The following is a 17,954-nucleotide window of genomic DNA, read 5'->3' as shown; positions in this document are numbered from 1 at the left end:
GCCTTGCCCGTAACAAAGATGGCCACCCATTTCCTCCCTCTCTCCCCTCCCCCCCCCCCCAGCCGGAGGCTCGGCGGCAATTCCCCGCCGGCCGGGGCAGCGCTCCCGGGGCGCGGAGGGGACTTGCGCGCTCCCCGCTGCCGCATGGCCCAGGCTGCCGGCTCTCCGCGCCGCCCCGCCGCGGGCGGGTGCGAGGCGAGCGGTGCGGGAGCGGCGAGAGCCCGCTGGCGGCTGCTCGGACAGGTAGGGGGAGCCCGCGGGCGGGAGGGGCTGCTTGGGCCGGGGTGGTTCGTGTCCCCTCCCGCCCCTCCGCGCCGGGCGGCCGCACCCCCGGGAGCGGCGGGCTGCCGCGGGTCGGCGTGGCCGGTAGCTCGGAGCGGCTGATGGGCCGGGTCTACCCCGGGCGGGAGCGGCGGGCCGGGTGTCCTGCGGTGTTAGGGGCGTGCGGGAAACCGAGCTGCCAACAGCTGCCCGCGCCCCTGACAGCAGTGTTGCGAGGAAGAGTATGCCAGGGCTTGCAAAGGGGTTTGCAGCCCTCTTCCTGGAAAAAAGAGTAATAATAAAAATACATATACACACATGCATGACTGTTTTAAGTGTGCCTTCAATAGACCCCAAAAGCAGTCCGTGGTCTTGTAAGCAGTGTTAACGGGCGGTGGGCCGGCACCCTGCAGCCTGAGGGCGCTAGCTTGGTGTTTTCAGGCCATGGATTGACACCTGTCCATGCCGCTGGAGTTGGTTATAGTAGCTGCCACCCTTTGACCCCCTCCAAACTGCCTGTCGTGGGGAGCTGGGGCGAGGCCCCGCTCACCTGGCAGTGAAAACCAGGCGTTGCTGGCAGCCTGGTGAGCTGTGGTGCCCGTAAGAGGGTGCGGAGGAGGCAGCCGTTACACCTGTCTGTGCTCCGGCAGAGCAGCACCCTGCCAGCTCCAGCCGTCCATACTTTTCTAGACCCTGTAGGAGCGATGCAAGGTTGGAAAGGATTCCTCTGCAGATGAGCATGTGCGTAAAGGCTTAAAAACCCGAATCAGTTTCATTAGTTGTTGTTATTATTGGACGTGATATTTACAGCCCTAACCTAAATGTTTGGTTTTGTGCAAATGGATGAGAAGGCAGAGTGGTGTCAGCGGGTCCAATGATGGCAGCTGGGTTGAAAGGGGCACCTGGCTGCTGTCAGGTAGCAGAGCGGGAGGTTAACATTGCCCTTTTCTTCGTGTGTGTTTTTGGTTTGTAAATTTGCCAGTCCTGTTCAACAGGACAAACTTCTGTTATATTATACTCTAAAGCAAGGAATGTCAAAGTTATTGGTAGGAATATCAGGTTTGTCTTTGTAGGTTGCTGTTCTAGCAGACTACACAAGCTGTGCGCTGCAGCTATGCTAGCTGTTCTTTTCAACATACTGACTTTGGCATACCCCTGTCTCTTAATATCTTAAGGAACTTCTTATAACCATTGAATGGGGGTATGGAGGTGCACTTAGGTATTTGGGAGAAGGCTTCTGTTTCTTCCTCAAACTACATGTATCTGTGACCTTTTTTCCTCTGCTGATTCCCTGGGGTTTTCCATGTTCTTTAGCATTTCTGCTGATTTTTATATGGTACGATGAGCAAGGATCAATTTAATCTTACTGGTACATCTGAAGTAAAAAATCAGTTCTGCGCTCTTTACTGCAATGGTGTTCGGATCTATCTATGGATTGGGAGAAGTTATCAACCTTCATACCCATCTTTAAAGGAACACTGTCAAAATGTTTCTTACAGTGCTTTTAAAAATGCTTTCATACTGCTTATAATAACGCCTTACATGAAATCAGTTCTGTGGTGTGTTTATATATTGAATTTGCTTTCATTCAACATATACACAAATTGATTTGCTCTGGTAAGGATGCTTTAGTGTGTGCTTGCAGATTTAATTAATAAAAAAAGCCCTTTTATCAGGTATCCTATGAAGCTAGCATAAAGAACCAGGGGTTTGCATAATTACCTATGTGTTCTTTATCAATAAAATGTTTTATGTGCATACTGAGTTTGAAGTTTGGCAACATTTTTAAATTTAGCTTGTCAGAATCAAGGAAAATATATTTTGCTTAAAAAAAAGAGAAAAGCTAAGGTAAATTTCACATGTAGTATGTATTTATAAATGACTGGAGTAAATTCTATAAGGCAGTGGTCTGAGCTCCATCACTCTGTGCAACTGATGGCCTTTTCCAGTCTGTAGTCCTTAGCAGGAATAGGCGTTGCTCTCTATATGTATACTGGCTCCATATAGAAAGTTGAATGAAAACTCTCCTGAAATCTGTAAGCTTTATATGTTTATCCTGCTTGTTACCTTCCTCTTACTCTTCTCACAAAATTCTGCTCACCTGCTAATGTGCTTTAGCTTCCAGAATTGAAAAATAAAAGCTAAAGGGAAGATGGGGAGGTGGCATTTTTTTCTTCTCTTCCTGGACAGAAGTTGTTTTAAACCAATTCTTTTTCTTTTCCTGCTCCTCTCTCTGTGAAGGGTGCCTGTGCTCCAGTTCTTTTTCCATGGTTTTGTTAGTCTTGAGTTTGTAAATAGTTTACTTAACAAATTATTTTATTCAACTGTAAACAATCTGTAAAAATAAATAATGCACAGTCCTACTGACTGGTGTAGTTATAGATTATGATAGCTGATTACACAGAAACTTCCTTGCATGTACAAAATATGTTCCAGTGAGTGCCATAGACCCGAGCGGAGCTTTGTAGACTGTCAGCTGTTACCGAATTCGGCTTTCAGTAGAACTAGGCCATGCACAATGAGAGACACAAAGAAATACAGGGAATTTCAGGTGACTGCCTTTCTCCATATATTGTTTGTTTGTTTGTTTATTTAAGAGAAATCACACATCTTTAGGTTTTATAAGGAGTCCTAAATATGGTCCTAATATTGTCATTAAATACTGAGGGCCCTGCAATTAAGATCTGTGGTAATATTTTACGAGAATCTTTCTAAAACAGGAGACAGTTTGGTGATACTTTTTAAAAAAAATCTCTTGTGTGTTAATGAAGAAAGAATTGCCTTAGAGTTCTGTATTGCTAGGTGAAGTTAGAGAGGAAAGAAAATGCAAGTATGAGAGAGGGAAAACCGCAAGGTAAAAGTGTGAGCTTGCGTTGCTTAGTTGTTTTTTTTTTTTTGTCATTGCTCTTGGTGGCTTTTTTTCTTTTAAGGAACCTGATTTTTGGAAGAGAATCTTTCATTACAGAACCTAGAATATTATTTATTTAGATAATATTTGTATGTATGACCTGTGTACAAGCCCAACACTTGCATAGACCTGTAAAGATCTTGCACAGAAGACAGGGTCTTTCATGACTGAGAGAAGATCTTGAAGACAGTGAAACAAGGCTTCTGGAATTTTAAAAAATGAAAATATACAGGGGAACAGCTGAAAGTTACTGAGGGAGGAGATAAAGCAGCCACCAGCCCCAACCAAAGAACAGTGGTGTCTGGTGATTCCTTGCCCACTTTCTCTCTGCCATGACTAAAACCAAGAATAGTCTCTATTCTGCTGAGAAGCCTTCAGCTTGCTTTGATATTGGCTACTGGTTTTATAGGTCCCTGGGACACAGTCATTTATTATGGCAGGGTGTGGGAAGTTAGCGAGCTTTACCTTCACTGGAAGGGCATCAGGAAAATAAAGAAGTCTGTCTCTCAATGTCTTCAAAAAACTATTCCGAGTTTAAATACGTTTGTTACCTGGTTTTTGTCAGGGGATTATCCTGTAGCAGCAACAGCGTATCTTTGTAGCTTGTAACACAATCGTGATGCTTTTAGGAACTGACTTGAGGAAAAAATATTTTGATCCTTATGTAAAAATACAGAGTTAGATACAAAAAATGTAACACATTTGTGCTCTGTTTTCTCAGTTATATTTAGGTTTTTAAAAGATTTTACCTGGTCTTGTAATTTTCAGATCTGTTTATTTTAGTTGGAGGCTGTGGGAAATGTGTTTTTTTGAGTACTCAAATACTCATGAAATTTTCTGCTAACCCAGAGAATGCATTTTACAGAGTGGCTAGAAGTTGTGTCTGTACAACAAAAAACTGAAAAGTGTTGTCACTGCTGGACTTCTTTTTCCTATTAATAATGGCTTACCTTTACTTTAAAAAAGCCCCCAAACAACATGGTTTTCTTTAGTTGTCACTTTGGTCCATTTTGTTTCCAGGCATGCTGCTGTTATATGAAGGTCTTCATTCTGCTAGCCTTTTCATTTGGTTCTCCTGTTTTGATATTTTTGTGATTTCCTTCGTATGTGTGTTTTTCTCATGTGTTACAAAAGTAGAAGGAGTAGTGTGGACACAGCCATTTTTAATACTTTGATGAAAATGCCTGTGCCTTTCATATCCTGAGACCTGCCAATGAAAATAGATCCAAAAGCAGTTAGCCCGATGTATCAGACCTGCTGTTAGAAACTAACAGCATAGCAAATACAATTGCTCTGCTTACATACGTAGTATTTCCAAGTATCCTGCAAAATAACAGTCATGGCACCAACTTGTAAGGCTGTTGGAGGCGAGTGCATTTCCATTTAAAGCATGGTCAACAAAGGTTGGGTGCAGCAAAAAACCCCCAACAACTCTGACCTGTTATTTTCTTGTATGCATCCCATACGCAAAGCTTCCATTTCAAGTTTCATAACTCTGGAGAGGTATTTCTTATTTGACTTCAGACTTAGCTCTGGTTGGCAAAAAACTACATTATGGTGCTGTCCTACTCAATAGAGCTATTCCTCGTAGCTATTTATGGCAATGAGTTTATTTCCTGCTCTATTTTTTTTTCTTCTTTATGGACTGTTTGTGCACCTTCATTTTAAAAATGCAATGGCAATTATTTATGTATTCTGTCCAATGTTAGGAGAAATAAGTTAAACCCAGGACATCTCTCCTTCCACATCACAGACCTAAAGAATAAGCCTTTTTTGTCTGGCAGGGAGATGCTAATTGTCTTCTGTGCAATGATACAGCTCAAATTGGCTGGGTGCTGGGTTTTCATGTACGGAGGGGTTGATACCTCTCTCCCCAAAGTCAGTTGAGTGCAGCGGACTATGCAGGGTAGTGAGCCTATGTTTTCACTTTCCTGAGTGTTTTAATCATTAAAAAATGCGAGCAGTCACACCCTGTCTCTGCCACTGCCTCGAATTCTTTAGTATCTTGGCGACGAACTCAGTGCTGTCAGTGTCATTTGGGGGCTCGTGTAAAGGTTGGCTAATGCATCAGTCCCCTTACAGGGGCTTGGTAGGCAAATATGCAGTTGTGCCATCTCAAAGTCTGGGGCCTGGGACAGGTAGCAAGTTTCTCAACTCAGGCAAGTTTGGCAGCAATTCTGCAAGTGCAGACTAGACTTCTAGTCTAGGAAGTAGTTTACTGGGCAAACACATATCACTCGGGCACCTGAGGATCATGTTTTGGGTTTAGTAATTTAAATTCTACAGAAGATACCCCTGCTTTTTTTTTTTTAATCTGTAGGCATGTCTTGCTCTGTGAGACTTTCATTGTGGTGCTGATGGGAGGTTAAGGGGATAACCCAGTCTGCCTCTAATTCTGGTGTGGCTTTGCTGGAACAGGAGTTAAAAAAGCAACTTTGTACACTTGTGAACACAGTAAATTTGCTTTCCAGTTATTGAGACATAATAAATTCATAACCCATTCTCTTGACTCCATCATTGATACCACTGTTATTTTTCTCAGGCTTGACATACTTGGTCTAGTTATTCATAACTGTCAGCTAAGAGCATAGCTATTATGGTTGATTCCAGACTTGCCTCTTCAGTTAAATATGCCTGTGTTTGTTCTTTTCTTGAAAGTTTTATTCTTAATGTTTAATTTGTTCTTCATTTCAAAGGTTCTGAAGAAAAAGCACTTGAAAGATGTGCATCTCCAACAAGTGTCTGTAAGAAGGTTTGCATCGTTCAAACTCTTTTCAGTAGAAGACCAGAATACAGAAGAGGAAGCTGGGACCTGGGTTCAGTATAAAAGCATCTTTTATCCTGAGTACAGCGTGTCCTTGAGGTAACCATCATTTAAGTTTTAAGTACTTCTTAAGATCTTGTACAGGCCTCAGATATGAAACTCATTAGTCATTCTCCCAGTGTTATACAAAACTAAGGCATAGTTTACAAATAAATTGTTAGATGTTATTTTTAGTTATTTGTTACAATAAGCAGCTTGTCTGATTTTTTTATTTTTTGGTACATTTCACTGAAGTGCCAGAGCTTGAATGAAAATACTGGTGATTGTACCTATAACAGAATGCAAATGTGAGCATTTATTTTATATTTCTAATAGTTCTCTGTTTTGACATTCTTCTGATTATAAATAGGATGTAAAAAAACTGAACACATTTACTTGTCATGAAAATTTTTATTAATATTACATGTTATTCATAAAGATCTAAAAGCTTTTTGGTACTGATCTATATCTTATTCAATTTTCTTCTTAATAGTTCTTGTAAAACTCAATAATAATTTGGAAGCCAATTTGCAAAACAAAAGAATAAAAAACTTATGACAGAAACATTAGTTTATACCTAATGAAGAAATCTGTTTTATAATAGAGCAGGTAAAACAAATGAAGATATCTGTATTAAAAACAAACAAAACAAAAAAACCCAAACAAAACTCACACAAAACTGAAAAAACCCCCAAAACTCCCAAAAGCCCCCTGAAAGAGTGCAGTGAATTCAGTAGCTTTAGCAAAACAGAAAAATGTATAGCTCACTTCCATTACTATGTGGGTTTTGGTTTTTTTCCTTTCTCCTGCTTTAGTCTCCTTGTTCAGTTTTGTGCATATCTAAAACTTGGTTTTACCTCAACATGTATCATTGCAACAGTAACTTAAGCATCCCTGATTCAATACTTGTTTGCAGCCTTTAATTAGCCCTGCTGAGGGTGTAGGATTTTGCATTCTGTGCACAGTAGAGGATATTCTGGAGAGCATGAGTCATCGAAACTGTAAAGCGCATTTTGACTTTAATTTAAAGGTTCCAGTTAAATAAATCTTAGGTCTTAGTTTCTAACACAAACAAGTGACCATCATTAACCATGACATTTTTGGAAGGTTACAAAACAAACCAACAAAAAGAAAAAAACAAACAAACAAACAAAAAAAACCCACCACAAAACCAACCCCAACCCTACAACACTACATGCAGACTACCTTAAATTTGCAGCTGGGTGAAAAGTCAAATAAGAAATTATTTAGAGCTTTATAAAGCCTTAAATTTCCATTTTCCAAGCTTATACTTACTGACACTAAAAGGCTTCAAAAGGAAATTTTTCCACTTGAAAATGCTGCCTATTTGTAATAGAAGTAGGTACAGTGTTTCTTCTGTGTATGGACCTGGGGAATGCTACAGATTTACCCATGTGCTTACAGTCTACCTTATCTCTTTGCACAGTGTTTCTCTTTCCTGGGTTTAGGTCCTTAGAGTCACACTGGTAATGGGAAATGTAAGGCGTTTAGGTAGAATTTAGGCTGAGCAAATCTGCGATTCTTTATGCTGCAGTCCTGAACTCTTCATTCAGATTCTTTAGTTCACTACCATGGTTTGCAACAGTTGTTGCAAACGAGTGAGGACTTACTTGATTTACTCCTTACGCGAGTTTTAAGGTAGGATGCAAGCTGAGGTTCACCTGTGCTGGCAGTACAAAAGCCAAGGGAATGTCAGGCTGATCTTGCTCTCACATTTGATATTTGTGTACTTCTGTTTCCATCGCTTCCCATGTCATCGTTTTATTCGGCATTTTTATTTGGCTAATACTAGCTTCACTGGTAGTAGGACACAGCTCAAACTGTAGGTTGCGAACAAGCGTGTTTTTTCATGCATGATTTTACTATTGGGGATCATTATATAGTATTCTAAGTGTGGGGATTTTGTTTTAATCTTTTATGTTCCTCTGAGCTTGGCCAATGGAAATGTGCAGTTCGTGTGCTGGAGGATGTTCACAGTGGGTTTCAAAAACTGTATATTGAGGAGAATAGGGAGATTGTCTCCTGGTGGGGATTTTTATTTTCTCCCCATATTTTGTTCTGTTCTAGAAGGTACTCAGTGACCTACAAGAATGGTAATCACTGATCATTTTAGGAATAATGATCAGAACTTATACTTACAATTCTATGTTTTCTCTCTGTTGAAGTAGTGACAATAGATAGCATATCCTTATTTCAGAATATTGCAGGATGATGAAGGGAATGAGAAAATACTTGCTCTGTGTTTTACTAGGGACAAAGTATAAACCCTGCAACAAAATCTGCTTTACCTTAAGTCTGTATTAAATAAAGTTTCTTCTCTGTTTTTGCAGAAGCAGTAATTTAAGCAGGTAAACTTAACAGTTTAACATACGTAACAGAGCAACAGTTCTCCTTGCTGAAGCTTGTGTATCTAGAAGTTAAAATCTTGGAGTAAACATTGCTGGATATTTGAGAACTGATCCTATCTTGGAAACTTAAGGATCCTCTGTATGCCTGACAGTCTTACCTTGATTTTTCTCCTCCTATTGGCAAAATGTTAATTATTGTCATTTTCATCAATAGAAACAATTTTAACAAGATAAGAGCATATTAGTAACAATAACATCAGTCAGGTAAACCCAGAACAATGTGCTTGAGTAGGAGAGCCTTTTTATATCTATCTTTTTGTCAGGAAAAAATGTTGCTATGGCCCCTCTAAAATCTTGACGAAAGTGCTTTTGAATTTTCATCTACATGTTTTCCTTATGTATTAACATCTTCTTGGGAAAGCTCATTGCATATGTTGGATGTTAAAAGGGTTGTTGGCTAATATCTTGACAAGACTAAATACTTAAGAAAGTTCATAAGGTTGTTAGTGGCTTTTGGCAAAGAGTATAAAGGTCAAGCTATATCAGTTCAAGGGCTATCAAAACTGATCAAATTGTATATTCAGATATGCTATGACCTAGCTGGAATTACTGCTCTAGAGGGACTTGGGGACCAGTTTGTTAGACAAACAGAAGCTTCAGGAGGAGCTACCAGTTTTGTGCCTGCTTTTCTGACCTTCTCAATGTAGTTTTTTTTTTTAATCAGCTGCTTTTTTTCTAATCAAAATCAGGTTGGGTTCACATTTGGGAAAGAAGAGCTTATGCCGTGGGTTTTTGTCACTAGTTTATTTTAGAATCATTCTTAATAACAAATCTGCCAAAGCAGGAAGTCAGAAGCCCTAATATAAGGCAATTTTTGCTTAAAACAATTTAAGGTGCATTTATGTGTCATTTTGACTAGATCCTTGAGGTGACAACATCATTGATTAATTTTGAAAATCCCCATAACTCTTCTGGTTAAACACTGCTCTCTAGTGTGCTTAATGAAATGTAGATTCATTATACATGGTGGCTGGTGGTCTCCTGAAGTTTGTGTAGGTACCGAAGTGCTTCACAGTAGGTCTGGGGTATGAAAATGAGTGTCTGAGGAGTGTGATTTATCTTAGCAGTAAAAGATGTGTCAGAATGAAATTTCTTGTGTTATAACCCAGAATCTCATTTGACTAGCGTAGTCCCATTTGGATTTGTACCATATTTGATGCTCCTACACACTTGATCCTTGTCTTGATGATATGAACTGGGTATAATCTAGTAATCTGATTAATCTAGTAATTAATCTGAGTAATCTAGTCTGCAGGTGAAAAATATAAACCTCATTTGGAGTGAAATTTCTTGCAAGCTTGACGTGGAAAAAGAGATCTTTCATTACAGATATTGTCTGGCCTTCTGGGCTTTTTCTCCATTGAAATAAGTTTTTATTAATAAAAATGCCGTGTTTATTTGTTAGCTTTGTTCAAGTACTTTTTAACTTTGTGGGTATTTCACTTTGTTGTTAAAAGTTATGCATGTGTTAAATACTTGTTTTCTTGGTCATAGGAAGATATAGAGCAAGTAAAGACATTTTCAAGTGTCTATTTAATATTGGTTTTCTAAATCCTTCTATTCTTAGTCAGGAATATGCTTTTAAATTTAAATTTTGTATGAATAGATCTAGCAATGACGTGATTATAGATTAAAAAGATGCAGTGTCTCACTGCGGAGATGGTGTCTGTCTTTTAGACAGGAAAATTATTCTTTTATTAGAGTTAAAAAAAGCAATCAATATCTTCAAATTTTTTAGTTCAGGATATGGATTTACTTTAAAATTGTAGGCTCATTTTAAGCAATTAGAGAAGAAATAAGTTATTTCTGTGGTAAAATATTTTCTATTGATCAGTCATTTGGTGTTTCAAATACTAAAATGCAGAACTGAAAAGAAGTGTGTTAGCAGCTTACAGGAAGGGTTACATCTTTGTAAAGAGTGTTAAGTGTTCTTTGCAAGGTGTCATGCCTTTATTCTGAATATGAATGAACCTCTAGATGAAAATATGAAAGAAAGTATTAGGTTATTCTAGACCTTTGGTTTAGAAATGAGAGGCATGTTATTTGGCTGTGGCAAGTGGTATGTTAGATGGTTTAGGAGTGAATTCCATTGGCTGTTCCTATAGGATATTTCTGCTAATAACATCTTGAAGTTTTAATGGCTTTTTGTTTTAGGGATAGACATTAAAAAAAATGAAGGGAAGCAGATTTCAAGGAATATGGCCTACTCCTTATGAACAATTTGTGCAGATATGATAAGCTTGCATTCTTCTGTTTACTGCGTGCAAAGACAAAACATGTGGATTTAGCAGCATAAAGGGCTTGGCCGCAGGAGGAGGAAATTGAGGGAAGAGATAAAAAGTGATTTGGTAGCATACTACTTTCATTCACTGTTGAAGCTAAGACTCTTCCATCATGTTGCCCAAGATATGTGTATTTGTGAAAAGAATTTGTAGTCAAAGAAGGCATTGTTTTGGTTTCTTACAATATTAAGCTGAGATCTTGAACCGGTGTGAAAAACGAGGTATATTGTTTTGCTATACTCTGGCCCAGAAAAAAAAATTTGATCAGATAGGAAAGTCTGCAGATAACTCTGAGATCCTTACTGGGCCACAATGACAACTGATGGCGACACGCACCAAGCCTTTTTATAAAGTACCCTTAGCGGTAGCTTTTTCACCCTTACCTTGTCTTTCATTTTCCACAAATACTGTAGTTTTATTTTGTATCCAAGCTAATAATGTACGGTGATGTGTTGTGGGTTTTTTATTTTCATATGGAAATGTAGTCTATCTTAGGTTATGTAGTTTTTAAAAGTTTGCTATATGTATTTAGTTACTTGTATTATTATTTTTCCTCATTTAGATGAAGAATAATGTAAAAGAAGAGAAGGAACATAGTTTCGTTTCATTACAGTTGATGAAAAGCATACATTAATAGGGAGCTACTGAAGGATTTTTTTTATTCTACTGTCTACAGCTATTTATAAATACATGTAAAAGTCTGTGACTTGTGTTGCCTGAATTGGAGAGGAAGGAATATTACTATGGTTTAAAGATACCTCTATCTTTCTGTGGCTTCATTTATACATCCAAAGTTGATTTATTCATAGTCCAGAATAAGGGATTTTGCTTTGCTTCATATCAGGAGAAACATGAGTTAATTTAGTTCTATAACTTACTGCCTCAGCCATAGAAACACTGTAGATCAGATCAACCATGCTGGCCTGAAATTCACTTTCTCCCTATATTTGTTTGAAGTACTTTGATGATCTCAGCAATCACAGCTTTTAACTTCTTTGGAGTTCTTTGAACTGTACAACATTCATTACGTATTCCAAAGCACTAAATACTAAACGTTCTGTATTTTGAGATGCCTGTGGAAATTTATGGGAATTTTGGGGTTATGATTTAACCACAAGCTCCTGTGATTCCTTTCCTTGACTTCCATAATTCAGTGCACATGACACTTAGAAACTCTTTATGGGCAGTTTGTAAGGCATACTGTGGAAAGCTGTGGTCATGACAGGCATTCATAGAAACAAGATGTGACATGTATTGGCAGTTTTCTCTGGCCTTGGTAATGGAGGAGGAGCTGATGGGATGGGACAGTGAAGCAGCAGCTGTTACAGAACTGCTGGGGAGGTATATACAGAGCAGTGGATCCCAAAATAGAAGCTGTGGTTTTTAGGTGCAGGACTGAGTAGCATGATATTTATGGCAGATTTGGCACTAGAGAATACCTGTATTTGCAGGTGCATTTAATTTTTAATCTGCAAGTCAGATCTGTGATGGAAAGATGTTGGGGAGTAGCTGGTGCAGAGTTTGCAGGCTCTACAAATAGAGTAATCCCAATGGAGAAACATGTGGCTATTGTTTGGAAGTGTGTCTTCCTGAGCTCTGCCTTTCACAAGTAGATCAGCTGTTAGCATGGTGCTTTCCTCAGTCCTAAAACTTGTCTGAAATAGAAGTTATGATCAATTCTTAATTGTTTGGGTTCCCTAACCATTAAGTGATTACCAGTGGAATTTAAGTGCAGCTTCTTTAGCCTGGTATAGGGAGAAAAAGCTTATACCAGCAGGAAGAGGCATTTTCCTATCATGCTAATTGACTTGGGAAGATTGTTACTAATGTGGCGTAGTCTTAAAATAGTCCATAATGGTAATATAGTTAAGACCTGAGATGTGATTTTTGGAGTAAATGAGAGCAGCTTTGCTATCCAGATCACTGTTGAGATAATGGCTGCTCCTCTCATTCTAGGAGCTTGAGCTTGGTCCCTGCTGTTGCTCAGTGAAGGTTTCATAAGCTGATCAGACTAAACCTGAGCCCTGTCCTGTTTCACAATGAGTGTGGAGTAGATACGTGAAAGACCGAGGAGAAGGGGGGAGGTCCCTCATAGCAAACCTGGCTGCTTCTCATCGTTAAATTATGGCTCACTTAGGTGCTTGCCATGAACAATATTTGTGAAAGTGAGAAAGAGGTTGTTGAGACTGAGAGACTTTGACTGTCGCAGGCAGCCAGGAAAGGGTGACTGTGCAAAATGCCTCTGCTGGCCAAGAGAGCAAACGTTGGGGTGTGTTGTGTTCGTACTTGGACACTGCAAGCTTTTGGCCACTGCATGTTTGAAATTTGTGGGTGTTGATTTTAAATTATGGAAAGGATGTTTTATAATCAGAGGAAGAACTGATCCTTGATGAAAACTGAGTGTGCCAAAAATAATAATGTAGGTGAAGAACATTCATTGAGTCGAATAAAATATCACCAAGATTTCAGGACAACCTTAAAAACATTAGGTGCATGGCATGCATCACTTGTGGAAGCGTAGCTTATTCTTCAGGCTGAGGTACTTGGAGCTGTCCACTTCTCATCTCCAGTTATAAACTGTTGATTTGGAAACAGCCTGAAATTTGGCTTAGTGATAATTTTAAGGCCAGTGCTATGGTTGTATCATTTCTCTTTTTGCCTTTGTCTACCTTTTGACCCTGAAGTGTATAAATTGTATTCTTTTCTAGACCAGGACACACCACTTCTGTTTTTCTTTCTTCACAGTGTTCCGTTGAACTACAGGTGCTGATGGATGGCTAAACTGTTCATCCTCACCTTTGATTGCTTCACTTGCAGATTTGTGTGATAATCTCCTTTATATACGGTCTATGTACATAAAGAAATTGAGGGGAGGAAAAAACCAAACCAAACCACGTTATCCCAGGACTAATCTACATGCCAACAAAGATTAAAATGTTTCTATACTGTCTTAGCATCTCCCCTCCATCTTACATTCATTTAGAAGATGAGATAGTCACAGCTGCCTGAGAGACCCTAACTGTTTCAGACATATGCACAGATATGGAGTTTGTAGGATGCTAAGGAGTCAGCGGGGGCCAATTTAAAGGGCAGCTTTGTGGTTGCAGAACTATTGATCCTGTCCAGTTTCTTGACACTTCCCTTGAATTAACTCTGTTACATCAGTTGTCCAATTTAATGGAAAATAAACTTGCCAAAAAAAAAAAAAAAAAAGAAGAAAAAGTGCATTTTAAGTGCAGATGATCCATCAGAATTCTTGTAGGCTCCACTGCAGCTAAGGAATGTATTTTTGGTTTGTTTTTACCTAGCTGGGAGAAGAGGTCTGATGTCCAGTTGAATCTTATGTAATATCTTTCATATATTTCACTGCCCCTGTTTTGAGTTTATTTCAGTTTGTTAACTTCATTTCCATTTGATTGTCATTATTTTTAAGAATTAATCTAGTTGCTGTTTGGTGCTTCTCAAAATTTAACATTTCAATGTTTATTTAATGCTTATGCTCACCAGAAGCTATAAATAGCACTTTTTTGCACTATAAAAACGCAATTTCATATTTGTGACAAGATTGGGTGTTTGGGGGGGGGGGGGGTTTGGGTGTGGTTTTATTTTATTGTTACAACAGTCTTCCTTCAGGAAAGAAAAGCTGAGGGAATGAGAGAACTAATTTTTTAGGTGCTATAATTGTTGGATTCCATCCATTTTTGCAGTGTTCAAATTAGCATGTTCCTAAAAAGCCCTAGAAGCTCTATTTGAAACAGTATTAAAAGACTGTATTTTTGTATTTTACTGCCTTGTGGAATTCTTTTTAGATTTTTTTGTAATGCATTTGTGAGACAGCTTTGTGATCTGATTGTTGTAAAGTGTAATTTTTGTATTTTGTTCATTTTGGGCCTAGATTAGCTCAGAATAGGTATAAAAAATTTTAGTTGCTTTTTTTTTGTGTGTGAATCCAAGTAACCTGACATTGATAACGTTTAGAGGAAGCTTCTTAGGCAAATTTTTGTTCAACTTTTGTGCAGGTTCTTTCTGCTGCTTTCAGTGTATTGCTCACTGTGTTCTAAAATTCGCTGTTGGTATGTGAAATTCAGTTAATTAATTTGTTATCCCCAGTTTTGAATGTTTATTTCTCTTGGGTTATGCAAATGTAAAACCAAAGAAAATGCAGCTCACTGAACACATTAATGAGTTTCATTGTTCACATTAATTAAATGAAGTGTTCTTGATTTTGTGGGAGAAAATAGGAGTTTGTGTACAGCTGCTGTTCAAAAATAGTCTGTTGTTCTTCCCCTTCAAAGCCACTTGCTTTACCAAAATTCTTCCTTTCCTATATGTGACCTCCACAACTAAACAAAAATTTATGCGCTTTGGAAATGTTTTCCTTTTGATAAAGTATTAGTTTCTGAGAAACATGTTCCTGGTTCATGGATTTCGGTGATAGAACTTTGAAGACTAGTGATTGTCCCCTTGTTTTCCCTTGGTAGCTACAGTAGGACCTGTTTGCTACTTGTCTCTGAAAGGGGTTTGTGAGAAGTGAATGCAGGCAGTGGACTTCTTTTCTGAAGAGGCAAGATGAGGTTGGGTTTTTTTTTTTTAATTGTTTATATGTTGCTAAAGTTACTATGTTTTCTTCCAGATTTCACAATGGACTCTTAAATGTTAAAGATGTTCTTACAAGTTTTGACAACACGGGGAATGTGTGTAAGTCATTGTTTATTTAAATATAGTACTATGTTAATAGAGTCTAATTGTATCAATATAAAATATTTCTCTATAAGCCCTCAATAACCATTTCATTTAGCTGAGGAACACCATCACTGCGGTCAGAGGTAATGGATCTACCTACCATAGCGTTTTATGTGTTACACTGTTTTATGCAGCACAGTTTGTGTGGACATACTGTTAAGTCATCCCAGTGCAGGTTATTTTTGGTTCTGTGACTGCAGTGGGAACATTAGAGCAGCTGAACTGGATTGGACAAAAAATTAGTTTATCCCATTGATTTGTGTTGGCCAGTGGCCAGCACAGGCTATCTGAGGAACAACAGTGCAAGAAGATGGGAAGCAAACAATGATACTTGGAGAGGGCGAACTCAAACCAGAGGAAAACAAACGAAAGCACATAGTCAAGTTGCAAAATTCCTCTCCATAGAATGTTTTGGATCCTAGAACATTAGATAAATTCAGGAAGGAAAGGGGAAAAAGTTGTGCAAGAAAAATTCACTGTGGCTATTAAATATAAAGACATCGCTTATGGCTTAGGAAGTGCTGGATGTTAGGAGAATTAATGTGGCAGCAGGATGGTTTGTTTGTCCTGATCTTTCACTCTTGTCTGAGCATCAGTTACTGGCCACATTAACCTGAGACAAGATGAGCTGTAAGTGGACCTTCAATGTTTGACCCAGTATGGCTCTGCTTCAGTATACTTATTAGTAAAATTATCTATTCTGTTAATGGACTTGAATTATAAAACTGTCCTAGATCATGGAAAAGAAGCTAAGCAAAAATATTGAAACATTTTTGATGCGATGAGTAATAACTATTATATAACTAACATTTACAGACATATAATTCTTGCTTGATTATTCTGCCTTATTTTTCAGGTTGGTTGATTTATTTTCAAACAAACAAACTGATAGAGTAAAGTTGTGGGGGGGTCTCTGTAGGTTTGCCAGATATTAAAGAAATGTTCATTTATCTATCCCTCCTTACCAAAGCAATGACATAGAAACTGTTCTGATATATATGTGTTTCATCTTAGAACTCCAGTCTTAGTCTTCCAAAGCTATGTTTCAATAAATATTGGCCTTTCACTAGCAAAAATGTAAATTTATTTAATAAACTTTTGCCTTCAAAAGGAAAAAATAATAATAAACTACGTGCTCTCCTTTTTAAGACTTGCCAGCTTTCATTCAGTTCTGAACATTGAAGAGAGTTATGTGGTCCTGCTACAAAATACTTCAGGATATGTTCTTTAACTGTTGCCAAAGAGAAAGCTTTTCTCTGATCGAAAAATATATCTAAGGGATATATGACTATCCAAATTAAAAATACTAAGGCTGACAAAGAAAATTCACATTTGTAACTATGTTGACATCAGCTACAGATGTAGGCATCATGAGCTGAATGATAAAAACATTTAGATTTAATACGTTTAGGATCTGGAAGAAAATACTTTGCTTAAATTACGAGAGGCACTTAGAGAGATTTGACGTTGTAGATTCTCAGAATAAGAAACTAGGAGTCCTATAACAAGTTACTTTATTCTAATAAACTGTTCTCAATAAGGGAAAAAATTTGGGGAAAAAATCCAAACTGGGGTTTCAGATCCAGAAAAAATATTGTTATATTAGCTCATTAGATAACAACTTGGGTATTTATTTTGAACAGCAAAGAAAATCCCCCCCCCCTTTTTTTTCCTGTCTAAAGTGCTTCGCATAGTGGATCAAGACAGTGTACTTTACTCTGTTAAACATACTAACATGATTTCTTAATCTTTATTCTTTGTGTAGATTGTGATCAATCTACACAAATTTCCTTGTTAACACAAATAATTTACTCTAAAGTTTTCATATGCTTTCCTGTTGATAGATATGCTGTCAGCTCTTCTGTTAACTTTTTCCAGTATTTCAGCTACTTTCTTACTGATTGCAGATGGTAGAACAAGACTTATACTTTAATAGTCACACCACCAGTGCTAACATAGAAGTAATATGATATTTGTAGTTCTTACTGTTTCCTGTGTATACAAAGATTCACATTTGTCCTTTTGGATTCAGTTTTGTTTTGAGGGTTCATGCTGTGCTATTATATACAGTGTTTGCTAAGTCATTGCCAGATTCACTCTTTCCCCATTTTTAAATGTCTGTGTCTGTAAGTGTCTGTATTGATGTACATATTGCTGATTTATGCCCATGTTACTAAAGACTCTAGATTATGCTCTGTTAGGGTAACTGTAAAATAGTTATATTCTGGCAGCATGCACTACTGGCCTGGAGGATAATAATCATACTTTTCTGCTACCACCTGTATGGAGTAAACGTCCCCAGTGTCCAAGCCAGAGTAACTATGTGTGTGTTACACCATCATAGTAAAGTTCCCCCAACCATGTGTTTACTGAGCTGCTCTATTCAGATCATACCTGACTGATTTCAACTGGCTCTTTCTTTGACCTTTTTCTGTATATTTCTTGGCTCTCTTTGTTTTAACCCACAGTGGAAATAGGTAGTAATCCTGCCTCCTTTTACCCCTAAAGGTAACTACAGTTCTAATATT

General features: G+C 38.2%; 1 protein-coding gene across 1 annotated transcript in view; it reads left to right on the top strand.

Moving 5' to 3' along the window:
- Positions 1-23: 23 nt before the first annotated feature.
- CAMKMT (calmodulin-lysine N-methyltransferase) overlaps positions 24-17,954 on the top strand; it is a 218,679-nt gene continuing 200,748 nt past the window's right edge. The window contains exons 1-3 of the mRNA XM_064446093.1: positions 24-243; positions 5,866-6,032; positions 15,317-15,381. Of these exons, the coding sequence (XP_064302163.1) occupies positions 145-243; positions 5,866-6,032; positions 15,317-15,381 (331 nt within the window). The 5' untranslated portion in view covers positions 24-144. The remainder of the gene's footprint in view (positions 244-5,865; positions 6,033-15,316; positions 15,382-17,954) is intronic.

The sequence above is a fragment of the Phalacrocorax carbo genome, chromosome 3 (genome assembly GCF_963921805.1).
Source record: "Phalacrocorax carbo chromosome 3, bPhaCar2.1, whole genome shotgun sequence".
NCBI classification, from domain to species: domain Eukaryota; kingdom Metazoa; phylum Chordata; class Aves; order Suliformes; family Phalacrocoracidae; genus Phalacrocorax; species Phalacrocorax carbo.
This window is presented reverse-complemented; position numbering and strand designations above follow the sequence as displayed.